We start from the raw sequence: 13,608 nt of genomic DNA on the forward strand, positions 1-13,608 counted from the left end.
CAATTTTTAGGGCATTCCTCTGACACCGCCTGATATAGAGGTCCTGGATGGCAGGAAGCTTAGCCCAGTGAAGTACTGGGCCGTACGCACTACCCTCTGTAGTGCCTTGTGGTCGGAGGACGAGCAGTTTCCATTCCAGGCAGTGATGCAACCAGTCAGGATGATCTCGGTGGTGCAGCTGTTGAACCTTTTGAGTATCTGAGGACCCATAGAAACCAAGTGTTTGATGTATTTGATACCATTCCACCTATTCAGCTCCAGACATTACCACAAGCCCGTCCTCCCCAATTAAGATGCCACCAACCTCCAGTGGTTTCTGTATAAGCACTTTGTGACACCTGCTCATGTAAAAAGGGCTTTGTAAATACATTTGATTGATTTGAGTCTTTCACTTGATAGTGTGAAAAAAATATTCACACTATCAAGTGAATAAACTATTTCTTGTTACCAAACATTTCTGACCCCAACATTCTACTCAAACGAGGGGTGTATTCACTACACTCTTAGGAAAAAACGGTGCTATCTACAACCTAAAAAGGCTCTTCGGCTGTCCCCATAAGACAACCCGTTGAAGAACCCTTTTGGTTCTAGGTAGAACCCTTTTGGTTCCAGGTAGAACCCTTTAGAGCCCCAAAGGGTTCTACCTGGAACCAGAAAGGGTTATCCTATGGAGACAGCCGAAGAACCCTTTTGGAACCATTTTTTTTATAAGAGTGTAGGAACCAAAGAGACCTACCTGAATTTGTCCAAAACGTTTTCCGTTGCAAAAACGTTTTTATAGTGTGAAACGTTTTGCAATGGTGTGCGGCTAATGAATACACTCCAGCAAGTGACTATGTGTGTGGCTAGGCAGTGACCGCCTATACACATCTCAAGGAACCATGGAACTTTGTGGGTTACAAATTTAATACACTTTTTTTCATCCCAGGGGGGCATTTATTGCTGGTAGGCACAGGATATATTAAAATACAGTAATATACCCAGCAAGACAATACAGTCAAACAGCAATACAGTGAAATATTAAACAGTAGTACAGCCCATGAAATAGTCCATAGTCCAAAACTAAAAAGGAGTTAAAAAGTCACCCAATTAGTGTAAAAAAAACCCAGTCTGAATATCATTCTATTTTACAGGGAGAAAGGCAGCAGGACATAGCTTCAAACCTCTGACATGAGAGGATCCTGATTAGTCTTCTGGTTGAAGATCAGAAGTGGAAAAGTGATAATTTGATAAAAGTCCTCATTTGATCAATTGGACTTCTGATATATTTCCTAATTTGGGGAAAAAACAGTTTCTTTTAGATGTCTGGTCCTGATGTCTGGTCCCTTAGACTACAGTACAGGCAGAGGGAACACATCTAACAAGTCTAACTAATGAAGGGGAAGGATAAAAGTGGTGCACACTACTGAGTTTTCCTTCATGTCTAATGCACTCTGGGGGGGAACTTTTCTGTTGGAGACTTTACCAGCTCTACAATCTGACTTTGCCACTTTTCTTCAGCCTTTGTGTAGACTCAAACTTTGATTTATTCTCAGCAGCAGATGGTGTCTTGTAGGGATATCAATGCTAAATACTTTAGTACTCACTCCCTGTTAGTACTTACTACCTGTTAGGGACAGATCGAAATTTACTGGGGGAGGGGTGGTCCAAAATAGGGAAGAGTTGTCAAACTTTCTTATTTTCTTTGGAGAGGGTCGTGTGTTTGTTTTGGTGGACACAGGGAGGGTAATGTGTTTGTTTTGGTTGACACAGGGAGGGTAGTGTGTTTGTTTTGGTGGACACAGGGAGGGTAGTGTGTTTGTTTTGGTTGACACAGGGAGGGTAGTGTGTTTGTTTTGGTGGACACAGGGAGGGTATGTGTTTGTTTTGGTGGACACAGGGAGGGTATGTGTTTGTTTTGGTGGACACAGGGAGGGTAGTGTGTTTGTTTTGGTGGACACAGGGAGGGAATGTGTTTGTTTTGGTGGACACAGGGAGGGTATGTGTTTGTTTTGGTGGACACAGGGAGGGTATGTGTTTGTTTTGGTGGACACAGGGAGGGTATGTGTTTGTTTTGGTGGACACAGGGAGGGTAGTGTGTTTGTTTTGGTGGACACAGGGAGGGTATGTGTTTGTTTTGGTGGACACAGGGAGGGTATGTGTTTGTTTTGGTGGACACAGGGAGGGTATGTGTTTGTTTTGGTGGACACAGGGAGGGTATGTGTTTGTTTTGGTGGACACAGGGAGGGTATGTGTTTGTTTTGGTGGACACAGGGAGGGTATGTGTTTGTTTTGGTGGACACAGGGAGGGTATGTGTTTGTTTTGGTTGACACAGGGAGGGTATGTGTTTGTTTTGGTGGACACAGGGAGGGTATGTGTTTGTTTTGGTGGACACAGGGAGGGTATGTGTTTGTTTTGGTGGACACAGGGAGGGTATGTGTTTGTTTTGGTTGACACAGGGAGGGTATGTGTTTGTTTTGGTGGACACAGGGAGGGTATGTGTTTGTTTTGGTGGACACAGGGAGGGTATGTGTTTGTTTTGGTGGACACAGGGAGGGTATGTGTTTGTCTTGGTGGACACAGGGAGGGTATGTGTTTGTTTTGGTGGACACAGGGAGGGTATGTGTTTGTTTTGGTGGACACAGGGAGGGTAGTGTGTTTGTCTTGGTGGACACAGGGAGGGTATGTGTTTGTTTTGGTGGACACAGGGAGGGTAGTGTGTTTGTCTTGGTGGACACAGGGAGGGTAGTGTGTTTGTTTTGGTGGACACAGGGAGGGTAGTGTGTTTGTCTTGGTGGACACAGGGAGGGTAGTGTGTTTGTTTTGGTGGACACAGGGATGGTATGTGTTTGTCTTGGTGGACACAGGGAGGGTATGTGTTTGTTTTGGTGGACACAGGGAGGGTAGTGTGTTTATTTCCCTGGTTTACATTCACTCTTCTGCTCGTATTTTCCCTATAAACAATGGCTTGACTTACTTTTGATATGACCTGAATAGCGTTTAGAAATGTTGGTGAAGGTTTGGTTTGGCTCTTATTAAGCTGTAACTACTGCAGGCCTATGATACGACGGAGCTACAAATGACTTCAACGGTTGAACTTGAGGAAGACTGTTTCAGGCCTACCAGAGTTACTCCTATAATCTAACAATATAATGCTTATTTTTATACAAAATATTTGGATAGAAAATGTAAGAATTACCGTACCTTCTATACGTCTATATCTGTATAGCACACACAGTAGCTATCTGACATAAATAAATAGGTGTCGGTGTCGTAGCATGCCACCGGGATACAGTATCTCTATCTCTCTGGGGTTCGACCGAAGGTCTCTGCCTTTTCTCAAATGTATTTATTGAAGTATGAATATCATACAGTGGACAGCTAAGCCTACAGGCCTATACATACACTGTCCTGATACATTTAGTGCTCATATCAGCTGAACCGTGAGGTGGACAGTTATTGTTTTAGGTAAGTAGCCTAGAAAAAATACAAATAAAAAATAGGCTATAAAGTTTTGCATATGCTATACATCGAAACACAAGGAATAGTGTTTTTGTAATTTGTTATAGGTTGTTTTTAAGGACATGTAAATGTAGCTCATTTGGCCAATATCCATTGTTTATTGATGTTGCTTGATGCGACAGGTTGGATCTGAATGCATATGGGCGCCAGGTTGGATCTGAATGCATATGGGCGCCAGGTTGGATCTGAATGCATATGGGCGCCAGGTTGGATCTGAATGCATATGGGCGCCAGGTTGGATCTGAATGCATATGGGCGCCAGGTTGGATCTGAATGCATATGGGCGCCAGGTTGGATCTGAATGCATATGGGCGCCAGGTTGGATCTGAATGCATATGGGCGCCAGGTTGGATCTGAATGCATATGGGCGCCAGGTTGGATCTGAATGCATATGGGCGCCAGGTTGGATCTGAATGCATATGGGCGCCAGGTTGGATCTGAATGCATATGGGCGCCAGGTTGGATCTGAATGCATATGGGCGCCAGGTTGGATCTGAATGCATATGGATGACCATATGCCTTAAAGGAAACTCTGAAATGGCACATTGTTGTTATGAAGATTTTTTAATATTCACATGAAAATCTGTCGCCAATAGGATGGAAACCTAGCTATAGACACCCTGAAGACTCTGGCAAGTGCACTAGTCCAGTGTCACTTTGATTATGCTGCACGTCATGGTTCACCAGTAGCCACAAACATCTAAAGAATAAGCTTCCAGCCAAACGAGCTTATAAGAATCGTACTTAAACTCCCCCCTCGTACTCATCTGGAGGTTGAGCATTTTTTCATCTCTATATCTGTAATGTGTCTGTATCTCTGTAATGTGTCTGTATCTCTGTAATGTGTCTGTATCTCTGTAATGTGTCTGTATCTCTGTAATGTGTCTGTATCTCTGTACTGTGTCTGTATCTCTGTAATGTGTCTGTATCTCTGTAATGTGTCTCTATCTCTGTAATGTGTCTGTATCTCTGTAATGTATCTCTGTAATGTGTCTGTATCTCTGTAATGTGTCTGTATCTATGTAATGAATCTCTATCTATGTAATGTGTCTCTATCTCTGTAATGTGTCTGTATCTCTGTAATGTGTCTGTATCTATGTAATGTGTCTCTATCTCTGTAATGAATCTCTATCTCTGTAATGAATCTCTATCTCTGTAATGTGTCTGTATCTCTGTAATGTGTCTGTATCTCTGTAATGTGTCTGTATCTCTGTAATGTGTCTCTATCTCTGTAATGTGTCTGTATCTCTGTAATGTGTCTGTATCTCTGTAATGTGTCTGTATCTCTGTAATGTGTCTGTATCTCTGTAATGAATCTCTATCTATGTAATGTGTCTGTATCTCTGTAATGTGCCTGTATCCCTGTAATGTGTCTGTATCTATGTAATGTGTCTGTATCTCTGTAATGTGTCTGTATCTCTGTAATGTGTCTGTATCTCTGTAATGTGTCTGTATCTCTGTAATGTGTCGGTATCTCTGTAATGTGTCTGTATCTCTGTAATGTGTCTGTATCTCTGTAATGTGTCTGTATCTATGTAATGTGTCTGTATCTCTGTAATGTGTCTCTATCTCTGTAAGGTGTCTCTATCTCTGTAATGTGTCTGTATCTATGTAATGTGTCTGTATCTCTGTAATGTGTCTGTATCTCTGTAATGTGTCTGTATCTCTGTAATGTGTCTGTATCTCTGTAATGTGTCTGTATCTCTGTAATGTGTCTCTATCTCTGTAAGGTTGTCTCTATCTCTGTAATGCGTCTGTATCTCTGTAATGTGTCTGTATCTCTGTAATTTAAATAATCTTTGTCTATATATGTATTTTGTTTATCTAACAAATAAAATCAATCAATTCAAACTGTGCAGCGGTCAATTGATGAATGGAAAGAGACACCTGTTACAAAACACAAGGAAGTTGAATGACATTTAGAGATTGCCAAGCCAAGCCGTCGATACTGGGTAAACCTACAAGGTCAAGATTGACGTAGTCTATTTATTGTAGCGTTGAAAATGCAAACATCCACGAATAGCACAGAGTGCCTACCTACAGACTTGATATCATTGGCCACTTTAATAAATAGAACACTAGTCACTTTAATAATGCCACTTTAAGAATGTTTACATGTCTCGGATTACTCATCTCATATGTACTGTATCCTTCACTATCTATTCTTTACTATCTATTGCATCTTAGCCGCTCTGTAACTGCTCATCCATATATTTTATACTTATATATTCTCATCCCATTCCTTCACTGGATTGTGTGTGTTAGGTTTTGTTGTGGAATTGTTAGATATTACCTGTTAGATATTGCTGCACTGTCGGATCTAGAAGCACAAGCATTTCGCTACACTCACAATAACATCTGCTAACCATGTGTATGTGACCAATAAGATTTGATTTGAAGTGCCCGATGTCAGTATGCTTTGTCTATTGGTTGTGTGGTGCACTGGCACAGAAACCTGTTGGTGGAAAATTCATTGCATATATTTTATATGATTATAAATATGGCATCAAAATGTTGAAAAACTGATTTCCCCAGAGCTGACCATTGTCGGCAGCCGTCTCTGATGGTTGTGTAATGAAACAGGCAGGTAGAGTGAGCTCGTCTGTGGTGGTCGGCGAACCCTCAACCTTCTGGCCCAGAGCCGTGTGTGGTATTGACTGTGCCACAAAAGCATGCTGAAGTGGCAAAATCGATATCCACGTTTATAAACACAGGGTCGCTACAGTTAGTTAGTGTTATTTGTGGTTGTAAACCATATTTTGAGTTAATTCTATGAGGAGGGAAGGTGTTCATTTTATTTTATAGTACAAGGGGAGGGTCATGTGGAACCTTTTGTAACTTTGGGGAGGGGTCGCTTTTTTTATGACACCGTAAGTTGTCAATTTTAATCTGTCCCTTAGTACTCACTACCTGTTAGTACTCACTACCTGTTAGTACTCACTACCTGTTAGTACTCACTACCTGTTAGTACTCACTACCTGTTAGTACTTACTACCTGTTACTACTCACTACCTGTTAGTACTCACTCCCTGTTAGTACTCACTACCTGTTAGTACTCACTCCCTGTTAGTACTCACTACCTGTTAGTACTCACTACCTGTTAGTACTCACTACCTGTTAGTACTCACTACCTGTTACCACTCACAACCTGTTAGTACTCACTACCTGTTAGTACTTACTACCTGTTAGTACTCACTACCTGTTAGTACTTACTACCTGTTAGTACTCACTACCTGTTAGTACTCACTACCTGTTACCACTCACAACCTGTTAGTACTCACTACCTGTTAGTACTTACTACCTGTTAGTACTCACTACCTGTTAGTACTCACTACCTGTTCCCACTCACTACCTGTTAGTACTCACTACCTGTTAGTACTTACTACCTGTTCCCACTCACTACCTGTTAGTACTCACTACCTGTTAGTACTCACTACCTGTTAGTACTCACTACCTGTTCCCACTCACTACCTGTTAGTACTCACTACCTGTTAGTACTCACTACCTGTTCCCACTCACTACCTGTTAGTACTCACTACCTGTTAGTACTCACTACCTGTTAGTACTCACTACCTGTTCCCACTCACTACCTGTTAGTACTCACTACCTGTTAGTACTCACTACCTGTTAGTACTCACTCCCAGTTAGTACTCACTACCTGTTAGTACTCACTACCTGTTAGTACTCACTACCTGTTAGTATTCACTACCTGTTAGTACTCACTACTTGTTAGTGCTCACTACCTGTTCCCACTCACTACCTGTTACCACTCACAACCTGTTAGTACTCACTCCCAGTTAGTACTCACTACCTGTTAGTACTCACTACCTGTTAGTACTCACTACCTGTTCCCACTCACTACCTGTTAGTACTCACTACCTGTTAGTACTCACTACCTGTTAGTACTCACTACCTGTTCCCACTCACTACCTGTTAGTACTCACTACCTGGTAGTACTCACTACCTGTTCCCACTCACTACCTGTTACCACTCACAACCTGTTAGTACTCACTCCCAGTTAGTACTCACTACCTGATAGTACTCACTAACTCTTAGTACTCACTACCTGTTACCACTACCTACCTGTTAGTACTCACTACCTGTTACCACTCACAACCTATTAGTACTCACTCCTTGTTAGTACTCACTAACTGTTAGTACTCACTAACTGTTACCACTCACTCCCAGTTAGGACTCACTACATGTTAGTAATCACTACCTGTTAGTGCTCACTACCTGTTAGTACTCACTACCTGTCAGTAATCACTTCCTGTTAGTAGTCACTCCCTGTTAGCACTCACTCCTTGTTAGTACTCACTCCCAGTTAGTACTCACTACCTGTTACCACTCACAACCTGTTAGTACTCACTCCCAGTTAGTACTCACTACCTGTTAGTACTCATTAACTGTTACCACTCACGGCCTGTTATTACTCACTCCCAGTTAGTACTCACTACCTGTTAGTAATCACTCCCTGTTAGTACTCACTACCTGTTTGCACTCACTCCTTGTTAGTACTTACTACCTGTTAGTACTGACTCCTTGTTAGTACTCACTCCCTGGTAGTACTCTCTCCTTGTTAGTACTCACTCCCTGTTAGTACTCACTGCTTGTTAGTACTCACTCCCTGGTAGTACTCTCTCCTTGTTAGTACTCACTCCCTGTTAGTACTCACTGCTTGTTAGTACTCACTCCCTGTTAGTACTCACTGCTTGTTAGTACTCACTCCCTGTTAGTGGTACATGTTTTCATTCCATTACATCAGGTATCTCTGGACAAGGTTGAGGAATTGAACTTTCAGTTTACTTCTTGAATAAGAATGGACACCAAAATCCATGGTAGTCCATACTGTATAGCGTATAATTGTATGGGTTATTTGACATTCCAATTTCATGTACAAATCTATCTAATTGACATCCACCCCCCCCCCCCCCCCCCCCCTCCCCTACAGTATGAATTCAAATTGAAGAACATGAAGAAGAAGAAAGTCAACATCATTGTGTCTGCCGATGGTGTAAGGGTGGTTTTGAGAAAAAAGAAAAAGGTAAGGCCCCTTCGACAGATGACACCCCGATGAAGACAGAATGTCAAAACGTTGTTCTTTATTAGGAATTATTCTATCATTGTATTGGAGACTTTTTCTTAGTCCCCTTCAATTTACATTGTATGAGTTTGGCTGTCTTGTGTAGTGTCCATAATGCACACTAACATCAATTATCATATTACACTGAAGTCAATGATACATACAGTACATTCGGAAAGTATTCAGACCCCTTGACTTTTTCACATTTTGTTACGTTACAGCCATATTCTAAAATGGATTAAATAAATAAAAAATATTCAGCAATCTACACACAATACCCAATAATGACAAAGCGAAAACAGGTTTTTAGAATTGTTTGCAGAAATACCTTATTTACATAAGTATCAGACCCTTTGCTATGAGACTCAAAATTGAGCTGAGGTCCATCCTGTTTCCATTGATCATCCTTGAGATGTTTCTACAACTCGATTGGAGTACACTTTTGGTCAATTCAATTGATTGGACATGATTTGGAAAGGCACACACCTGTCTATATAAGGTCCCACAGTTGACAGTGCATGTCAGAGCAAAAACCAAGCCATAAGGTCGAAGGAATTGTCCGTAGAGCTCCGAGACAGGATTGTGGTACAGATCTGGAGAAGGGTACCAAAAACATTCTGCAGTATTGAAGGTCCCCAAGAACACAGTGGCCTCCATCATTCTTAAATGGAGGAAGTTTGGAACCACCAAAACTCTTCCTAGAGCTGGCCGCCCGGCCAAACTGAGCAATAGGGGGAGATTGGGAGGTGACCAAGAAACCAATGGTCACTGACAGAGCTCCAGAGTTCCTCTGTGGAGATGGGAGAAACTTCCAGAAGGACAACCATCTCTGCAGCACTCCACCAATCAGGCCTTTACGGTAGATTGGCCAGATGGAAGCCACTCCTCAGTAAAAGGCACATGACAGCCCGCTTGGAGTATGCCAAAATGCACCTAAATGACTCTCAGACCATGAAAAACAAGATTCTCTGGTTTGATGAAACCAAGATTGAACTCTTTGGCCTGAATGCCAAGCGTCACGTCTGGAGGAACAGAGAGATCCTTGATAAAAACCTGTTCCAGAGCGCTCAGGACCTCAGCCTGGGGCGAAGTTTCACCTTCCAGCATGACAACGACACTAAGCACACAGCCAAGACAACACAGGAGTCGCTTCGGGACAAGTGTGGGGCAGCAGGTAGCCTGGTGGTTAGAGCATTGGGGCGCTAACCAAAAGGTTGCTAGATCGAATCCCCGAGCTGACAAGGTAAAAATCTGTCGTTCTGCCCCTGAGTAAGGCAGCTAATCCACTGTTCCTAAGCCGTCATTGTAAATAAGAATTTGCTCTTAACTGACTTGCCTAGCTAAAAAAAAAAAATATGTCTCTCCATGTCCTTGAATGGCCCAGACTTGAACCTGATTGAACATCTCTGGAGAGACCTGAAAATAGCTGTGCAGCGACGCTCCACATCCAACCTGACAGAGCTTGAGAGGATCTGCAGAGAAGAATGGGAGAAACTCCCCAAATACAGTTGCACCAATCTTATACCCAAGAAGACTCGGGGCTGTAATAGCTGGCAAAGGTGCTTCAACAAGGTACTGAGTAAAGGGTCTGAATACTTACTGTATGTAAATGGTATATCTCTGGGTATTTTTTAAAAATTTGCAAACATTTCTAAAAACCTGTTTTTGCATTGTCATTATGGGGTATTGTGTGCAGATTGATGAGGGGGAAAAAACAATTTAATTAATTTTGGAATAAGGCTGTAACGTAACAAAATGTGGAAATAGTGAAGGAGTCTGAATACTTTCCGAATGCACTATACATCTACAGTTTCCGCGTGTTATATGTTTTCAACAGTGTGAAGTGTGTAACTGTTCCTTCCAGGGCCAAAAGAAAAAAAGCAATTTAAAAATGTATCCTGAAATGTAAAAATACAGTTTTCTGATCAACATTCTTTGCATATGGAGGCGGAATGGCTTATGGATGCGGAATGTGTTGATTTGCCAAAAGATGGAATGCCATAGCTCTCTGTCCTTCACGGAAGCTGCAAGGTCCTCCATGTTGAGTGTCTGCAGTTGGAAAAAAGTTTAAGTCCATATTTATTTTAGGTGAAACACTTCATAAATCTGTCCCTAAGTCATACGTCATAGCAGTGAATTGCAGCATTGTGTTGTTCTCTGGTTGTCTTCCAGAGGAAAGAGTGGTCATGGGATGACAACACAGTCATGATAACACAAGACCCCATCTATAGGTAAGGGAATGTCAAAGTGTCCTCAAACATACACACTCTTTTTAAAAGTCCAATGCAGCCATTTTTAAAAATCACAATATCAAATCCTTTCTGGGTAATAATGAAGTACCTTACTGAGATTGTTTTCAATTAAAATGGTCAAAAAAGAGAGGCTGGGAAGTCTCTTTCCTATTGGTCTATTATCTCATTTATAGGCAGTCTTTATCATAATTTTCACAATTTCATAGTATTATTCCAACCTCACAGTGTGGAAAAGAAAGATATATAACACACAGAAAAATCATGTTTTTCACTGCACTGAGCCTTGAACATTTTTTGGGGGGTATATTAATACATTGATGACTTTTGGTTGAGTAGTTAAACGCTCAGTAAGGTCAAAATTCAGTTTTATTAATGAAACTAACACTGTAAAAGTATGAACATGTCATCAGTGTTATTTCCTAGTAGAAAATACTATATTTTGGGAGGGGGGGTACATTTTACCCCATTTTCATGATATCCAATTGGTAGTTACAGTCTTGTCCCATCGCTCCAACTCCCGTACGGACTCGGGAGAGGCGAAGGTCGAGAGTCATGCGTCCTCCGAAACATGACCCTAACAAGTCGCACTGCTTGCTTAACCCCGAAGCCAGACACACCAATGTGTCAATGAAAACATTGTATAGCCTGCGACCGATGTCAGCATGCATGCACCCGGCCGCCACAAGAAGTCGCTAGAGTGCGACGGGACAAGGATACCCCAGCCAGCCAGCCAAACCCTCCCCTAACCCAGACAACGCTGGGCCAATGGTGTGCCACCTCATCGGTCTCCCGGTCACATGATTGAACCCAGATCTGTAGTGATGCCTTGTCTGGGTTAGGGGAGGGCCGCTGCGCCACACGGGAGGCACCTGAAAATACAATCTACATAGGACGTTCTAATCAACAGCTTGCATGGGCGGAAGATTTTGGCTTGCCAGGTGACATCACAGGCAGTAAATTGGTTAGTAGACCAATAACCAAGAGAGTAACAGCTAGTTTCCAGTTTTCCCCAACCCCACTCAGACCTCTCCCAGACAGTCCCAGCAAAATTATTTATCGAGAAATAGTTTTTGCTAAAAAGCTAATTTTGTGAATTTTAATGGAAAACTATTACAGTAAGTTACTTAATTATTACAGAGAAATTATTTGATATTGATTTAAAATGGCTGCATTGGGCCTTTAAAAGTGAAATCAATCAAATTCTCATTTTCAAGACATTTTCCCCATCTCATTTAGGATTTTCTATGTGTCACATGACGCCCAGGAATTGAAGATCTTCAGTTACATTGCGAGAGATGGACAGAGCAACATGTTCCGTTGTAATGTCTTCAAATCCAAGAGGAAGGTAAGACCTTAGAGATCCTGTAATTCTACAGTGTCTTCAGAAAGTATTCACACTGCCTTGACATTTTGTTGTGTTACAAAGTGGGATTAACATTTATTTAATTGGCATTTTGTGTCAACGATCTACATAAAATACTCTGTAATGTCAAAGTGGAAGAAAAATTATAAGAAAAATTATAACTTTTGTAAAACATTTATGAAAAATAAAACACTAATATACAGTGTCTTGATTATATAAGTATTCAACCCCTTGAGTCAATACATGTTAGAATCACCTTTGGCGGCTGTGAGTCTTTCTAAGAGCTTTGTACACCTAAACCCAGCAAAAAAAGAAATGTCCCTTTATCAGGGCCCTGTCTTTCAAAGATAATTCATAAAAATCCAAATAACTTCACAGATCTTCATTGTAAAAGGTTTAAACACGGTTTCCCATGCTTTTTCAAAGAACCATAAACAATTAATGAACATGCACCTGTGGAACGGTCATTAAGACACTAACAGCTTACAGACGGTAGGCAATTAAGGTCACAGTTATGAAAACTTAGGACACTAAAGAGGCCTTTCTACTGACTCTGGAAATCCCCAAAAGAAGGATGCCCAGGGTCCCTGCTCATCTGCGTGAGCGTGCTGCAAGGAGGCATGCTGCAAGGAGGCATGAGGACTGCAGATGTGGCCAGGGCAATAAATCGCCATGTCCGTACTGTGAGACGCCTAAGACAGCGTTACAGGGACACAGGACGGACAGCTGATCGTCCTCGCAGTGGCAGACCACACAACACCTGCACAGGATCGGTACATCCAAACATCACACCTGCGGGACAGGTACAGGATGGCAACAACAACTGCTCGAGTTACACCAGGAACGCACAATCCCTCCATCAGTGCTTAGACTGTCCACAATAGGCTGAGAGAGGCTGGACTGAGGGCTTGTAAGCCTGTTGTAAGGCAGGTCCTCACCACTGGCAACATCACCTATGGGCACAAACCCACCGTTGCTGGGCCAGACAGGACTGGCAAAAAGTGCTCTTCACTGACGAGTCATGGTTTTGTCTCACCAGGGGTGATGGTTGGATTCGCATTTATCGTTGAAGAAATGAGCATTACACCGAGGCCTGTACTCTGGAGCGGGATCGATTTGGAAGTGGATGGTCCTTCATGGTCTGGGGCGGTGTGTCACCGCATCATCGGACTGAGCTTGTTGTCATTGCAGGCAATCTCAACGCTGTGCGTTACAGGGAAGACATCCTCCTCCCTCATGTGGTACCCTTCCTGCAGGCTCATCCTGACGTGACCCTCCAGCATGACAATGCCACCAGCCATACTGCTCGTTCTGTGCATGATTTCCTGCAAGACAGGAGTGTCAGTGCCATGGCCAACGAAAAGCCCGGATCTCAATCCCATTGAGCACGTCTGGGACCTGTTGGATC

The 13,608-nt window shown here is 42.3% G+C and overlaps 1 protein-coding gene across 1 annotated transcript in view; it reads left to right on the forward strand.

Annotated features, from left to right (window-relative positions):
* Nucleotides 1–13,608, forward strand: part of LOC120019913 (carboxyl-terminal PDZ ligand of neuronal nitric oxide synthase protein-like) — a 47,097-nt gene that overhangs the window by 18,848 nt on the left and 14,641 nt on the right. The window contains exons 3-5 of the mRNA XM_038963322.1: nucleotides 8,454–8,546; nucleotides 10,758–10,816; nucleotides 12,074–12,182. Of these exons, the coding sequence (XP_038819250.1) occupies nucleotides 8,454–8,546; nucleotides 10,758–10,816; nucleotides 12,074–12,182 (261 nt within the window). The remainder of the gene's footprint in view (nucleotides 1–8,453; nucleotides 8,547–10,757; nucleotides 10,817–12,073; nucleotides 12,183–13,608) is intronic.

The sequence above is a fragment of the Salvelinus namaycush genome, chromosome 25 (genome assembly GCF_016432855.1).
Source record: "Salvelinus namaycush isolate Seneca chromosome 25, SaNama_1.0, whole genome shotgun sequence".
Taxonomy (NCBI): domain Eukaryota; kingdom Metazoa; phylum Chordata; class Actinopteri; order Salmoniformes; family Salmonidae; genus Salvelinus; species Salvelinus namaycush.